This window comes from Amblyraja radiata, chromosome 1, assembly GCF_010909765.2.
Source record: "Amblyraja radiata isolate CabotCenter1 chromosome 1, sAmbRad1.1.pri, whole genome shotgun sequence".
NCBI lineage: Eukaryota > Metazoa > Chordata > Chondrichthyes > Rajiformes > Rajidae > Amblyraja > Amblyraja radiata.
Window position 1 is genome coordinate 126,171,241 of NC_045956.1, and position 16,563 is coordinate 126,187,803.

General features: G+C 43.6%; 1 protein-coding gene across 1 annotated transcript; it reads left to right on the forward strand.

Annotated features, from left to right (window-relative positions):
* Positions 1-1,772: 1,772 nt before the first annotated feature.
* Positions 1,773-16,066, forward strand: mcidas (multiciliate differentiation and DNA synthesis associated cell cycle protein). Its single transcript, XM_033024121.1, has 5 exons — positions 1,773-2,287; positions 3,138-3,204; positions 6,820-7,049; positions 8,697-8,807; positions 15,212-16,066. Exons 1-5 carry the CDS (start codon positions 2,234-2,236, stop codon positions 15,674-15,676), a joined length of 927 nt encoding a protein of 308 aa, XP_032880012.1. The 5' UTR covers positions 1,773-2,233; the 3' UTR covers positions 15,677-16,066.
* The last annotated feature ends 497 nt before the right edge of the window (positions 16,067-16,563 follow it).

Consider the following 16,563-nt stretch of genomic DNA (forward strand, 5'->3'; position numbering starts at 1 on the left):
AGTTGAAGACTCACCAGTAATGTTATTAATGTAGGAGCTCTCATCTTTATCACTGAATGGGAGGTTAGGTTGAAATTAATTCAATTGAACAGGAAGGAAAGGGGTAAAGATGAATCGAACAGTAGCTCAAGTCTATAGAACCGATCATCATCTATCAGCAGCTGTCATTTAGGACAAAATATGACCGTCCGGGGAAGATTAAATGGGAGGATCTGATTCCTACACATATTCGCTATATCCCTCTACCCTCAACTTTGTTACTTGAGCAGGAATAGTGGGCCCAACCAGAGCAGAGGAAATAAAATTTGGAATTCTTATTTTTTTAAAGAAAAGTTTAGAATATTACATCAATTCTTGATTGGGTTGAGTTTAAAATAATACACTGGTGAATTTATATCAGACCCTCCATGACGATAGCTTCTCATCCTTTCCTCAACACTACCAGGGCAAGTAACCACTCTCTCCTACTACAGAAGAGTACACAGAACTTTAAGGACACAATGCAGCAAACTTATCCTTATCATTATGTAACACTTGTACCTTAATCACTAATATAATCAAAATCATAATCCAACCCCAGTCATTCCTTCTTCTCTCTACTCCCAACCGGCAGAAGATACAGAAGCCTGAAGGCACGTACCACGACCAGACTCAGAACCAGCTTCTTCCCCATATCAGGTTTATGAACGGCCCTTCCATAAGCCAGGTTACTGTTCGATTCATCTCTACCCCATTGTGGCTATTGGACTTCCTAAGGAACTGGTGTCATAGGTTATAAGTGATAGGATGAGAATTAGGCCATTCTGTCCATCAAGTCTACTCCACCATTCAATCGTGGCTGATCTATCTCTCCCTCCTAACCCCATTTTCCTGCCTTCTCCCCATAACCCCCAGCACCCATACTAATCAAGAATCTATCTATCTCTGCTTTAAAAAGATCACTTGACTTGGCTTCCACAGCCTTCTGTGGCAAAGAATTCCACAGGTTGGTGCGCAGCAATGCTGAGATTTATATATGATCGCTGTATCTTTTCCTTTGCTCTACTTATTGTACTTTGAGTTAGGCTTCTTTGTATTTATGTACAGTGTTATCAGATTTGATTGGATAGCATGAAATAACATAGCTTTTCACTGTGCCTCGGTAGGCGTGACGATAATAAACTTAAACGATGACCACGACAGGCAGGGTGAGTGTGTGTGACCCTTTTAGAGAGAGGTGTTCATCTTCTGACATGTAGTCAGAGAAGGGCAAAAATCACTGACTTGCCAGCAGTACCCGTTACCTTCGGAAAAAGAAACAGTACCTCGGGGAAGCGGGCAGTGTGAATGAAATGGCGAGAATAACCAGTTAAAACACATCAGTCTCTGTGCCAAACACAAGGTGCTGGAGTAACTCAGCGGGACAGGCAGCATCTGTGAAGGGAACGGACAGACGACCTTTCGGTTCGGGACCCTTCTTCAGACTCCATTCCCTCCACAGATGCTGCCTGACCCGCTGAGTTCCTCACGCATTTTGTGTTTTTGCTCAAGGTTGCAGCTTCCCGAGTCTCCATCAGTCTTTGTGATGCCCAATAGAAAGTTCGTGTTTACCTTTTCCAGTGCAGGCGGAAGGCGCCAAAGCTGACTGTATGTTGGATGTTAACGTCCCCGAAGGTTGTAATTAACAACAGTCCGATCTCCTTTTGGTCGCTTCCTTGTTTGGAAAGTTGGCATTACGTAACCCCGACCACACACGGGCTCCGGGCGTGGCAGGAATGCTGCCGAGAATCAGTGTCAAGCCGCTGAAACAACAAGCTGGGTTAATCTTTGACTGTGTTGAAGTGTGAAGATATTTTGTAGGCTGCAGGTGCGTTGTGGTTGGCTCGTGTATCTGCCCTATTGAAGGGAAGTAAGGGCTGGCGGTGTAGTAGCTGCTGCTCCCAAGTCAAGTTAGCGAAACTAAAAGCCAGTGCGTTACCCAGATCATGGATCGGCAGTAAGAGTGGACAGATATATAGATGCTGCTCAGTCCCGGTCGCAAACTCACAGCCGCCAGGGAACTGAGCACTTCAATGGTGACCTGCATTTGCAGCTTTACATTGTGTTGTCGACCTCAAGAATTGTTCCCAGTTTAATTGTTGTTGCTATTGCAGACAATCAGGCCTAAATACACGGAACAGGTAGTTTGTGAGGAGCTAGTGCATTTTTTACAGAATAGGGACAGACCTTTGCGGGCGAACAGGAAGCTCTTCCAATGGCACTCCAAACCTGTCACATGCCATTTCCTCAATGGGAATTTGATTTCCAGGTATGCCTTTTAAATATTGCTTATAATACATGATTTATTATATGTGTATAACATTAGTTTAGTTTAACATAAACGCTGGAGTAACTCGGCGGGACAGGCAGCATCTCTGGAGAGAAGGAATAGGTTTTGGGTCGGGACCTTTTGAGACGTTTTGGGTCGGGACCTTTCTTCAGACATGTATTTCAGGTTAGGACCCTTCTTCAGACTGAGTCTGAGGTGTCTGAATAAGGGTCTCGATCCGAAACGTCACCTATTCCTTTTCTCCAGAGATGCTGCCTGTCCCGCCGAGTTACTCCAGCATTTTGTGTCTGGATGTCTGATATAAACCAGCATCCGCAGTTCCTTCCTATACATTAGTTTAGTTTAGTTTATTGTCACGTGCACCGTGTTACAGCGAACAGCTTTATTTTTGCGTGCAAATATGTGTGCGCGCGTCTGGAAAAAAATGCACACACAGAGTGAATGAAATGTAACACACTCGAGACATTTCAGAAGGGAAGATAGAATCCAGCATTAACAGGAGAGTAGGCGAATATTGGCGAATATTGTAACATAAATCTATTTTAGAAATAGGGAATAGGCAATACATTTTTATTTTGAAAGTTGCAGAGAGTCAGACTCGGATTCAAGTTGTAGGCCAAAGTGGGGGAAAACGGAGGCGGTGGCTGAATGGAGACAGGACGAGGTTAAACCAGAGTCCAATCGGAAACAATAAAAGGGAACTTGGCACTTAACGTTGTCGAAATGCCCTACAAAACTTACATTTCCTTGTAGCTACACGATAAACTACAATCTTTATTTGGAGGATGGAATTTAATTACAGAAATTTTTTTTTCTTTTCTTTTTACAGAATTTGCAGTTACAGGAAGCATCAGCGTTTGACCTGCAGGATTTCAAAGATGTGGATATCATGTGTGGTAAGTACATCTCATACCACCGTGTCCTGATGAAACCATCAGGAAGTACGCGCAGTTTTAAAGGAATCCTGATTACATATTAATGCAGTTCTCAAGCTCTCATCAGTCGTTGCCATTGGAAACAAAGGAACACATTGGTGAAAGATATAACAATGAGCACGTTTAAAAAGGAATCTTGACTTTGCTGGGCCATTAACTCTGCAGCCTTCCAAAGGTTAGAACATTCAGGCGATACTACCATTTAAAGAGGTTTCTTCGGAAAACATTGCAAAACGGGTTCACATTAACATTGGTCATTCTGCAGGCACTCGACTGATACATGAAGCGACTCGGAATTACAAAAGAGAGCTATTTAGGTACATCTTTTACGTTTTGCGAAAGCCACCTGTAGTTAGAAACATGAGCGAACGCGGCATCTAGCAAAACCATTCTTGCGATTAATTATTGTAGAACTTCTGAGGTTGTTTATTGATGTTGGACACGCGTTGTTTATCTAGACGCGGACGGCAGTGTAGCTAATGATGAAGTGTCAACAATTCTAGCCGCAATGAATGTACAAAGATCAACAAACAATCCTTCCTTCAGAAGATAGACACAAACACCCTGAGTAATTCAGCGGAACAGGCAGCATCTCTGGAGAAAAGGAATGGGTGACGTTTCGAGTCAGGTTGTGCTATGATCGCAACACCACAGACTACACCCTCGCTCAGTAACTATGCGGTCACTGGGTGTCGAGATACATTGACCCAGAGCTTTATCCCGGGGCTGGAGATTGTTCAGTTAGTTTCAAAATCGGGATTTTCTTGCATATTGCTTCTTTAGTTTAAATCCAGCATCAATGGCACACGGGCCCCTTAATAACATTGACAGTGTACAGGGAAAGCCATGGATGCAACTCGAGCGCAATGCAGTGTGGTCATCACAGAAAACAAAGAGCACCATTTGCACCTCTCTCCTGTCCTTTCCTACGAAAGGCTTAGTTTTCATTTTGAAAGTTCTATTGAAATATTCTCCCACCGCTCTTTCACGCAATAAGCGATTTCGGTATTCCGACTGCGCATGCCCAGGTCATAGGTCAATCGTGATAAACATTCTCGGCAGCTCAGCTGCTGCATGTATACAGACCTGCGTTTCATCCATAGTCAGGATCGAACTGGGTCTCCAGTGCTGCAAGCGCTGTTGAATTGCTACTGGACTGTCCCTGTCCCCTCCCGAGTGTCCCATCCCTGTCCGGAGGCGGCCGGAGATGTCCGGGGTGACCCTGGACTGACAGGACATCGGTCCGGAGCAGTGGCGGCCCCAGGCTTACAGCCAGCGTGGAGAAGAATTGCTAACTCCAGCTCAACTCTGCCTTTCCTGCGGGGTTAACCAACAGCCCTGGACTGACGGGACACCGGTCCGGAGCAGTGGTGGCTCCAGGTTTACAGCCAGCGTGGAGAACAAGCGCTAACTCCAGCTCAACTCTGCTCCAACTCCCAAGGAACCTGCTCCTCGACGGGCCGGGGACCGTCAGCAGCCGGAGACTCTCGCCTTATCCAGTGGCTGTCGGTTAACCCCCTCGGTGCCGGCGAAACCCAAGCACCAGTCATCAACAGGGATACACACAAAATGCTGCAGTAACTCTGTGGGTCACGCAACATCTCTGGAGAAGGGCTCGACCCGAAACCTCACCTATTCCTTTTCCCCAAAGATGCTGCGTGTCAAAATTAGCGTTTCTTCTCTGCGCTGGCTGTAAGCCTGGGGCCGCCACTGTTCCCGGCCGATGTCCCATCAGTCCAGGGCTGTCAGTTAACCCGGCGGGACACGCAGAGTTGAGCTGAAGTTAGCGCTTCTTTTCCATGCTGGCTGTAAGCCTGGGGCCACCACTGCTCCAGGCCGGTGTCCCGTCAATCCAGGGTCACCTCGGACATCTCCGGCCGCCCCCGGACAGGGATGGGACATTCGGGAGGGGACAGGGACAACCAGTAGCAATTCAACAGCACTTGCAGCACCGGAGACCCAGGTTCGATCCTGACTACGGATAAAACGCAGGTCTGTACACATGCAGCAGTTCAACTGCTGAGAATGTCTCTCTGCTGGTCCAGACTCTCTCCCTGTCTCCCACTCGCATCTGCCCCCTCTCTCTCACTGGTACACCCCCTCTCCCGCTACCTGGCACCCCCGTTTATACACAGTTTATACAGCCAGCGCTTCATTCGCTTTTTCTTTATCGCGAATGACCTTTGACAAATCCAATGATTCCTTGCGTTTTTCGCTTATTCCTGCTGGCTATTTATTTTGTCAATCATTTTCAAGCTATGTTTTAGAGATGCACAACCTCTTGTCAGTGAAAACTGCTTCTACTCGTCTATAGACACAAATTGCTGGTAACTCAGCGGGTCATTATTTTGTGTCTATCTTCGGTGTAACCCAGCATCTGCAGTTCCTTCATAAGTTCATAAGTGATAGGAGCAGAATTAGGCCATTCGGCCCATCAAGTCTACTCCACCATTTAAACATGGCTGATCTATTTCTCCCTCCTAACCCCATTCTCCTGGCTTTTTCCCATAACTCCTGATACCTGTACTAATCAAGACTTTATCTCTCTTTACCTTAAAAATATCAATTGACGGTCTCCAGAGCCTTCTGTGGCAATTAATTCAACAGATTCACCACCCTCTGACTAAAGAAATTCCTCCTCATCTCCTTCCTAAAGGAATGTCCTTTACGTCTGAGGCTATGAGCTCTGGTCCTAGACTCTCCCACTAGTGGGAACATCCTCTCCACATGCACTCTATCCAGACCTTTCACTATTTGGTAAGTTTCAATGGGGTGCCCGTCATCCTTCTAAACTCCAGCGGGTAGAGGCCCAGTGCCATCAAACGCTCATCATATGTTAATCCACTCATTCCTAGGATCACATTTTGTCTATTCTGCCAAAACCAATGATAGGTTTGAACCATTGTATTAAATTCTCCCATAGGTTTCTTTCACCAAGAATCAAAGGTTCTTTTGTCTTGCTACGTAACTGGATTCCTTCATTACCGAACGGCTTTCTGAACTATCTCTGAGGGTTTCCTTGAATATGCTGGTGGTCTTGCTGAGGCAGCATGAAGTGTAGATGGGGTCAATGGAAGGGAGGTTGGTTTGCGCTATAGTCTGTGCAAGCTCTTTGATTTTATACTCAACGATTCATTAATACAACACCCCACATGCTAAAGCAAAACACAAAGTGGTGGAGGAACTCAACGAGCCAGGCAGCATCCACAGAGGAAATTGATAGATGATGTTACAGGTCGGGACCCTTCTTCTTGAGGAGGAGGGGTGGGGGTGGGGGGGAGAGAATGCTGGAAAACAGAGTTGTGGTGGGGGATAAGGCTGGCAAGTGATAGGTGTATACAGCTGAGGGGCTTTGAAAAGCAGATGGGTGGAGTAAGTGATAAGGCTAGAGATGAAAAGGAGTTAATAGAGGATAAAAGGTAGGAGATAAGGAGAAGAGACATAATAGAATCTGAAGAAGAGTTTCGGCCCGAAACGTCGCCTATTTCCTTCGCTCCATAGAAGCTGCTGCACTCGCTGAGTTTCCCCAGCAATTTTATGTACCTTTAATAGAATTGCTAATCCTTTTGTCCACAGACCCAACATCGTTGATGCAACCCATGTCCATGACAGATGCATACCTACCGTTTACTGACTATGTGTCTCATCTGGACGTGTGCATTTCTTCTTCCATGTCGGCTGCTCACAACTCTCTGATTGAGATGAATCTGCAAACCGACCACACACACCCGCCTGAGCAGTTTTGGAGGGATGTGGCTGAAGAAAATCAGAAAGCTCTGGGAGATGCTCTTGTGGAAAATGAACATGTAAGAAATATACTTGGAAATACTGTTGTGTGATAGTATAGATTTAATCGTAATAATTAAAGACCGTGCAATAAAAACAATATTTACATATTCCTGAAATTTGTTAAATCATTTGTTGAAAATATTATAATTGAAAGGATTAATGCATTTTGATTCCAATTTAACAATATGGTTTAAGAAGAAACCATAATGGAACTATCCTGCAACAGGTGGGACTAGTACAGATGGGGCATCTAGGTCGCCAAGTTGGGAGAAAAGGACTTGTTTCTGAGCTGTATGACTCTTACTCTAAGAAGTTGGATCATCTAGGGATTGCAGTAAATATCAGCTACATTAAGATCTCAGGAAAGAAAAAGCTAAATAAAGAATATGCTTATTATTAAAACCAGCTGGTTCTTGTTAGATATCTGTGTATATATAAGATTCACATATTTAGCACGACTGGCTAGTTTTGTTAAGCAATTGTTCTCTCTCCTGGAAATGCTTAAGTGAAATATGATCTTGAAGACCAGAAAATTCTTACAGTTTGTTCCGCACTAAAAATCATACACTCAACTTTAAACAAATGAAGCGAAATATCTTCATATCTATTGATAATGGATAATGTCAACTGTACAGTGTCTCAAATTAAGGGGACTCCAAATGTTTTATTCATTCATGGAAAGTAACATCAGGGACTAGGCCAGTATTTGTTGCCTGTTCTAACTAGGTCCTGAATGGAGTGGTATAGATCTGGAGCCACAGTACACGCCAGGTACAGGTGGCAGGTTTCCCCTTCTGAAAGAAACCAGATGTGTTCTTTTATCACAATAATTCAATACTTTCACGGTCACTATTGTCAACAACATTAATAAAAATGACAATGGGTCTAATTAATAACTTGAATTTAACTTCCTCCTGGTGTTGTGGTGGTACTTGAATTAATTTATCTAATTCAATGGTCCAGGCTGCTCCATTATGTTACAGGATATACTGAATAAAACATTGGTTAAGCAAAGTATGGTCAGCAGTTTTACACAAGATATTAAAACCATTGAAGACACACAGTGAGTGTATAGACATTACGCTGACGACAGACATGGCAAACAATAGGCCTGAAGCAACTTGGGCTACCAATACCAAATCCACTAAAACTGAGAAAATAACAGGAAACTTAATAAATGTGAAAACATTATAAAATAAAGATTGAGCTATTTCCTATGTTCAGAACCTGCATAATTGATGATGACATCATTATTTCTCAGAGAGTGGGGAGAGGTAATGGGTAAAATGGATTCATATAGAGGCAAAGGCAATTGTATCTTTAAGAGAAAAATAAAACACATTTGTAGTAAATAAAGATGAGGAGGATGTAATTATTTTGACTGAGTTGTTGGAAATTGGAATCCCCTGCCAGATACATAATGGGAGCAAAACTCTCGTCATGTATCTAGCAGAGTTTTTAAAATGCAGGGTCTTAAATATTAGAAGTAACTCAATAAAAAAGGATGAATGTGAATATGAATAAAACAAGTTCTGACCATCCACTGCTCTGTTAATGAAGCATTAAATATAATTGCAGTTCTATCCTTTTAGAATATGTGATGCATCATATACTCAACGTGTGTAGTGTTCGCCTTTGTGAATGATCAATATTCTCTTTTGCAGTTGCAAGTCACTTTAAAGAGAAAGCATTGTGAAATATTATCACTGAAGGAGAGGAATATCCAGCTGAAAGAACTTGCTAGTAGGGCAAAACATCTGGCATCAATCCTTGATGTAAGTATTATAAATGTTCACACCATTATTTACATTTTTATGAGTAGAGTTTGGCATAATTATACATCAAGTTTAAGAAAAGCTGTTTGAAGAAGGACTAGGCATTTCAGGGAATTGGAAATTAAGAGATGACCACCAAGAAAGGTAAACAGATACCGCAGGAATTTCCTGTGGCTACCACCCTGTCAAACACGTGTGCCAATTTCCATACTGTTGGGCCGGAGAGCCCATCCTGATAAAATAGCAGCAGCTGCCAGATCGCTGGCATCACCTTTGGTTTTGCTGTGGGGCAGAGTCGTGCCAAAACTAGGCAAGCAATAGGTACAGGGAACTATGGAGTATGGGGCACAGAGAGAATATGCTGTGGCCATGTGTGAGACTCCAGGATGATGTAATGCCTCCCTAGTGCCAGGGTCAAAAGAATCTCAGAACAGGTACAGGACACTGTGAACAGGGAGGATGAGGACGCAGAGGTCATGGTCAATATCGGTACCAATTATATAGGTAAGAAGACAGATAAGGTCCTGCAAAGAAAATTTAGGGTGTTAGGTAGTAATTTGAAATGTACAAGTTTAAGGATCTTAGGATTACTACTAAGGTACAAATTAGAGAGGCAAGGAACAAAAAGGTGGTACGGATAATTACATGGTTATGAAGCTGGTGCTGGGGATTGGGGGAGGAATTGAGGTATATGAATCATTGGGCTCTCTTTCAGGCAAGAGTGAGCTAGATTCAAAATGGACTTGTTGGAAAGAGTGATTGGAAACCTATCACCAGTAGTGTACTGCAGGATCTGTGCTGGGTCTTTTATTGTTCATCGCCTATATTAATGATTTGGATGACAATGTAGTTCATCTTAGTTAGTTGCATCTAACACCAAAATAGTAAGATTAAACGAGAACTTACCAGTTTGAAGCTTGATCGTTATTTTATGAGGAGTAACGTTGAGGGAATACGTGAAGAACCCCGCCAGGACGCATGCGTGTCATTCTTCAAAGCAGCGGTGTGAAATCACAGATAACTGTAATGACTAAACATAGTAAGATTAGAGAAGAGATACCAGTTGAGTATATGATCATGGGTGGGAGCGGAGGGCACGTATTCCCTCAACATTACTCCTCATAAAATAACGATCAAACTTCAAACTGGTAAGTTCTCGTTTAATCTTACTATTTTACTTCGGAGTCACGTGAGTGACTACGTGAAGATTTTAAAGCTCTGTGATTTCATGCCGTGGAAAACGAGTCCATGCATCACATCTGCCTTGATTATGGGGAGAATAGTGTTAACATCATTAGACATCAATACGATATTGAAAACAACGATAAATTTATTAACACCAAATCATAGCCCCTATTTGTGGGGTAAATTCATATTACAGAACTTAAAATGGTTTCTGCAAATGTTCCAGGTTCAATGACTGGTTTATTATAAAATCGTTGGAAAGTTCTCTCCGTTGACCATCCTGCTGTCTTGAGGATTTGGTCCATTGGAACATCCAACTTCAAAGCTGCCGATGTAGCTGCAGCCCTGGTGGAGTGAGATTTAAAAATGTTAGTGTCTACTCCAGCCTTTATTAGGACCTGTCTTAGCCATCTCGAGATGGTCTGGACTGTCACTTTTTTGTGTGGCTGTTTGTAGCTGATTAAAAGTGCCATTTCTTTGCCTCTGATGATCTTTGTATACTCCATATATAATAGTAAGTGAGTTACAATACAGAGACGATCATCTGTCGGGTAGGCCCTGAATTCTATTTTTAGGCCTGCTGACCCCTGTCTGTTCTGTTTGACTCATTCATAGATGTGAAAAGTCAAATTCCCAGATGAAATAGTCATGTTGTCCAGCCTTAGTTTCTGTAGCGACTGGACCCTTTGTGCCGTGACCAAGGCCATCAGCATGACTGTTTTCATTGTCAGTTTCTGTAGGGACAGAGCTGTAGGTGGAGACCAGTTTCTTAACATGGTCAGTACAATGCTCACATCCCATATTTGGGTGTACCTGGTTCTTGGGGGATTAGCATTAAAAATGCCCCTCATGAGTTTGGTTACCAGGGGGTGTGTCCCTACAGAATGCCGCTCTGTTCCTTGCCACAGGTATGTTGACAGAGCACTTCTGGCGCAGTTGATGGCACTATAACGGAGTCCCTCATCGTAATGGAGGCTTGCCAGGAATTCCAGAACAGACGGGATGTTGATTGATCTGTGGATGAGGTTATTGTTGTGACAGTACTTTTCCCATTTCTTGATGTACACCAAGTACTGTTTTTTGGTGGACTGACTGTGGGCCGATGCAATCATATCCACTGTTCGGTCCGTCAGTCCCAGGTGTAGTAGAGGTGCTTTCAAACTCTACAAATTAATAGGTTTGTATAATTATGACATGGGTGACTTTCCCTTGTTACGGGATGAACCAGTAAATTAGGTCTATGATGGATGGTGATGCATGGTTCTAATACCATGTCGAGTATCACCGGGAACGATGGTTGAGTAGGCCAATCGGGTACTATCAAAATACCAGACGCAGAGTCTTGCTGTATTTTCCTTAATACCCGACTGATGAGGCAGAAAGGAGGGAATGCATAAATAAACAATTTCCCCCAATGCAGCGAAAATGCATCTGTTGCTGCTGCCCCAGGGTCTGGTTCCCATGAAACATAATTCGATAACTGGTGATTGAGCCTGGATGCGAAAAGATCGATATCTGGTGTTCCATACTGTGCTGTAATTTCAGCAAATACATTTTTATCCAACATCCATTCAGTGTTTTCATTGAATTTGCGTGACCTGGTGTCTGCCACTAAATTTAGTATACCTGGTAAGTAGGTAGCTGATATCCAAATATCTCTCTGGATACACCATTGCCAAATTGTGTTGGCCAGATTGTCACATGATGTCGATTTGTTTCCACCCATATGGTTGATATATGCTACCACGGTGGTGTTGTCAATTTGTAGTCTAACATGCTGGTGATATAACCTAGAACAATATGACTTAAGGCCATGGAATGCACTTAACATCTCCAGGTAGTTTATGCCCAGTGTTTGTAATAATGATGCCTCCTGTGCATTCCATCTCCCTCCACAGCTGGAGATGGAATTGGTAGCACCCCAACCAAGTGCACTGGCATCAGTTTGTAGTACCATAGACGGGTTGCTGATAATGATTGGATTGGAACAATGCCTAATGTTATGTTCCCACCATTTTAGTTCCATTATGGCTTCTGTTGGTAGCTTCATTGGTCTGTCAAAATGACCATCATTAATTTTGAGTGCTCTTATTTTCGCTCTCTGTAAATTTCGATAATGTAAAGGTCCAAATTGTGTGGCTGGAAACGCAGCCACTATCTTCCCAATTATTCTTGCTACCAGTCTGATGGATGGTTTAGTGATGTCAATGATTTTGCTGCAAACCTCTATTAAGGCTGTAACCTTTTCTTTCGGCAAAGTCACTGACATGTGAACTGAGTTATTGGTGAACCCCAGATAATCCATTTTGGTTGAAGGCGTTAATTTAGACTTAACTGGATGGATGATAAACCCCAGTTTTTCAAATAATTGTTTTGTGGCTGTTACCGCTTGTTTAGCCAATTCCAAAGTTTTGCCCACAATAAGTATGTCATCTAGATATGCCATTACCATGTGTTTTTGTTTGCGCAGAAACGCTAGGGCTGGTTTCAAAATTTTTGTGAACAGCCTGGGGGCTGATGTTAGCACATTAGGGAGTGCCCTGTATTGCCAGCGCTGACCCATCCAGTTGAATTTTAAATAACATCTGTGGTCACCTCTTATGGGTACTGTATAGTAAGCATCTTTTAAATCGATGCTTGCCATGTAGTAACCTTTGGAAATCAATTGCTTAGCAGTAACAAAGGTTTCCATCTTGAAATGAATATATTGTACGAAAGTATTCAAAGTAGTCAAATCGATGATGATGCGGCAACCACCATCTTTCTTGTTTTTGATAAAGATGTTGGACACGAATTCCTGTGATTAGTGTTGGGTTTTCTCAATTACTCCTTTTTTATAAAGCCGCTGTAGTTCAGCATGTGCTTTTGATTTTTCTATGCCTGTAAGCACGAACATTCGGTTCGGTACATGCTGAACTGGAGGGTTATGTTTTTGTATAAATTCTATGATATAACCCTGGATACTGCTTAAAATATAAGTGTCGGTAGTTAACTTATTCTATGCATCCAGATAGTATTGTAATCTCCCACAATGCTCCCTTCAATTCGTAAGGAACCAGACCCACCTACCTCCATGGTTACCAGTGGTAGGTTTGTTACTTTTTCGGCATCCTCCGTGGACGTTGAGGCGCCGGTGTCTGGGTCTGTAGTTGGGTTGATGTTGAGGGTTTGCGCATTTTCCAGGAAGGCCGGTCTGGGCCATGGCCTAAAAAAGACCGATGTTGGGTGTTCCTGGCCTTTGCGCTTTCTCCAGTTTGTCTTGGCCGACTGGTGGGTGCGTAGGGGTGCTGTTTCTGGCCGAAGTAGTTTTTGGACGCTGCTTTTATGAGCCCCAGGGTTTTAGCCTCTTCGTCAAGTTCTTTGACCTGTTTGGATAAGTCCCCTCCAAATAGTAGTATTGGTGGTTTGGAGGTACCAGGTTTGCAGAGGCCTGCAAATGTGGGGTCTAAAGCCGGTTGGATAGCACTCTTCCTAATACTGTTTAACTCGTATTGGGAGTTGCAAAATAAAGCCAGTGCATCTTGTTGATCTTGGGTCATGTCTTGTTCGTTCAATGTGCGGGCGAAAGCCGTAATTCCTGCTGTTAGGACTTTCAGAACTTTTTGTATTTTCAAGTCCCTGGCTCTGATCGATGCCCCGACATGTTTCCAGATGCACTGGTTGACACTGGGAACATTTAGTGATGTGCAGTTCCCTGGTGGTAAGTGTCTTGCCGTGGTGTCCAATAATGCCTGTCCCTGTAGCTGGTTGAATGACATGTAGTCAATACTTGCCGCTATTTTGGGCTCCAGGTTTTGGCCAGTTTGGTCGGGTTGAATAAACTGGGACACCATATCCAACAGGTTTTCTTTCACCCCATGCACACTAGGGGTATGTTCTGCACACCCCTCTTCAAGGTCAGCCCAGAATTGACCCCCCGTACTCCCCTCTGATGAGGGAGAAACACTGTGCAGCCCCACAAGAGGTACTGCTGTAGGACTTACTAGCTGCCCACTGTGGCTAGTCTCCATCTCCCGGAGCCTGCCACTTTGGAGTATTTCCTCCAACAGCCGCTCCAACTGGCTCTTATGCTCTCGGGCACAGGCCACTTGCGGCTGCTCCTGATCCTGCAGCCGCTCCAACCGGCTCCAATGCTCACGGGCACTGGCCGCTTGCGGCTGCTCCTGTTCCCCCAACCGCTCCAACCGGCCCCAATGCTCACGGGCACTGGCCGCTCGCGGCTGCTCCTGTTCCCCCAGCCGCTCCAACCAGCCCCAATGCTCACGGGCACTGGCCGCTCGCGGCTGCTCCTGTTCCCCCAGCCGCTCCAACCGGCTCCAATGCTCACGGGCACTGGCCGCTCGCGGCTGCTCCTGTTCCCCCAGCCGCTCCAACCAGCCCCAATGCTCACGGGCACTGGCCGCTCGCGGCTGTTCAAAGTCGGACTCATCGGAGTCAACGACTGTCTGTTTTTTGCTTCGCTTTACCGCCCGGCCGTGGTGTAGATTTGGCCGGTGCGGGAGCGAAGTCGGGCACAGCTGTTCCCATTACGGGAGATTGGCGTGCCGTCAGCTGCTGCTGCTGGCTGCCCACAACTCCGTGGTTCTCCCCCGCCAGCTTTTTCGCAGCCTTCTTTCTCGTGGATCTGTCCATGCCTCCACTGTAAAGTAAGTGGGAAGAACGCAGAGTCTCCTTACCTGCTGTTTCCGGCATTTAAATTCTGCCGCTAAGGGGAACGTTGTTCCCCCTGCTGTGACTCGTTGCAATGCATGTAGCGATATGACACGCATGCGTCCTGGCGGGGTTCTTCACGTAGTCACTCACGTGACTCCGAAGTAAAATTGGTGGTTTGGTGGACAATGAGTAGGGCTATCTAAGTTTACAAAAGGATCTGATTCAACTAGGGAAGTGGGAAAAGAAATGGCAGATGGAATTTAACACTGAGAAGTGTGAGATAGTGCATTCTGGGAAGTCAAACTAGGGAATATCCTGGGCAGTATATGGTTGGGCCCTTGAGAATGTTGTAGAGAAGAAAGAAACAGGGGTAAAGGTACAGAGTTCCCTGAAAGCGGTGAAACAGGGTGGTGAAGAAGGTAAATGGCTTTCTTACCTTCAGCAGTAAGGGTAATGAGTTCAGCAGTTGGGGTGTCACACAACAACTGTATGAGATTGGTGAGACCACATTGTAAGGAAGGTGCAATTATAAATAAAATCTAATCAATGCTTTTAACTTTTATCAGAAACTTATAAATCACGATTGCCGGGATACCCGAGACAGCACATCTGAGATTGTTCCCTCAACGTCCCCAGATAAGCGGCAACGAGTTGAGGGAACCTATTTTGATACCCAGGAGAGTGATAAAGTGGATGAGATCTTAAGAGACATTTCAGAGAAATGTAGTGCAGCATTGGAAACATTGAATGAAACAAACTATAAACAACTTAAAGCATATTGCAATTCAGGAGAAGAAAGTTATACTGAAGAACAGGAAACTATCAACATGTATGGAAGCTTCAATGGACTTAAGACATCTACAGGCTGCAATACAGTCAACTTAAGTGGCAGTGAGTTGGACGATGATGTGTCATTTAAGACTTCAATTCGTGATCACTGCACAATAAGAACATTAGCATTTCCTCAAGGTAATGCATTTACCACCAGGACACCCAGTGGTGGCTTCAAATTCCGATGGATTCCAAATTGATTGGGATGATCAGCTAACTACTCTGACCAGTGGGACTTAATTAATTTTACTTTCAGTAAATAAAATACATGAAGGAATTCCATGCAGCATTCTTGCACTGCCAGCACTTAGAAGATTAAAATCTTCCTCAAAGGAATTATATTTCAGATCCACCAAATATTTTGCAACTATTGGTAAAGGTGATTTTCATGTGTGTATTCACTGTGTTATACTTTACTTCATTCGACTATTATTCACAAAAAATCAGAACTGGAAATAAAATAAAGATTTGAATATTTACACCACATTCAATACTCCAGGATGGCCCAATGCACTTTACAGCTAATGAAGTAATTTTCAAAATGTACTCATTGGTAGAAAGTTAATAATATAGTAACTAATTTGCACATAATACTCAATAATATAAGATGAAATATGTTAATATTGATTATGATAAATTTTCCATGATACTGGGGATAACTCTTAAATAGTATCATGGAATCTTTTATATGCATCTGAAAGAGCAGATGGAGCCATGATTTAACTTCATGTACTGAAGTCAGGACTCCCTCAGAATCGACATCAGCCTACATTTTGGTACACAAGTCCAGGGTTGTCTAAGTATGCATAACCTTAGTGTTACCAAATGAACTTCATCTTACACAAATCTTCAGGGTTTTCAATATGTAGAAAGAAACATGTTTCTTAACTTATTTCCTGTACATAACTGATTTGTAAATAGTTTAACTCTCTTTGCTTTTTAACCCTATCGTTATAGTTCAGTCATTTTGTACAGCAAAAGAAATAGAGATGTGTCATGCTTCTTATTCAGGTGAAAAAAATATGATGACTGTTTTGTTATGCTGCTGTACACATCAGTGGAGACAATTGAACAGGCATCTTTGCAT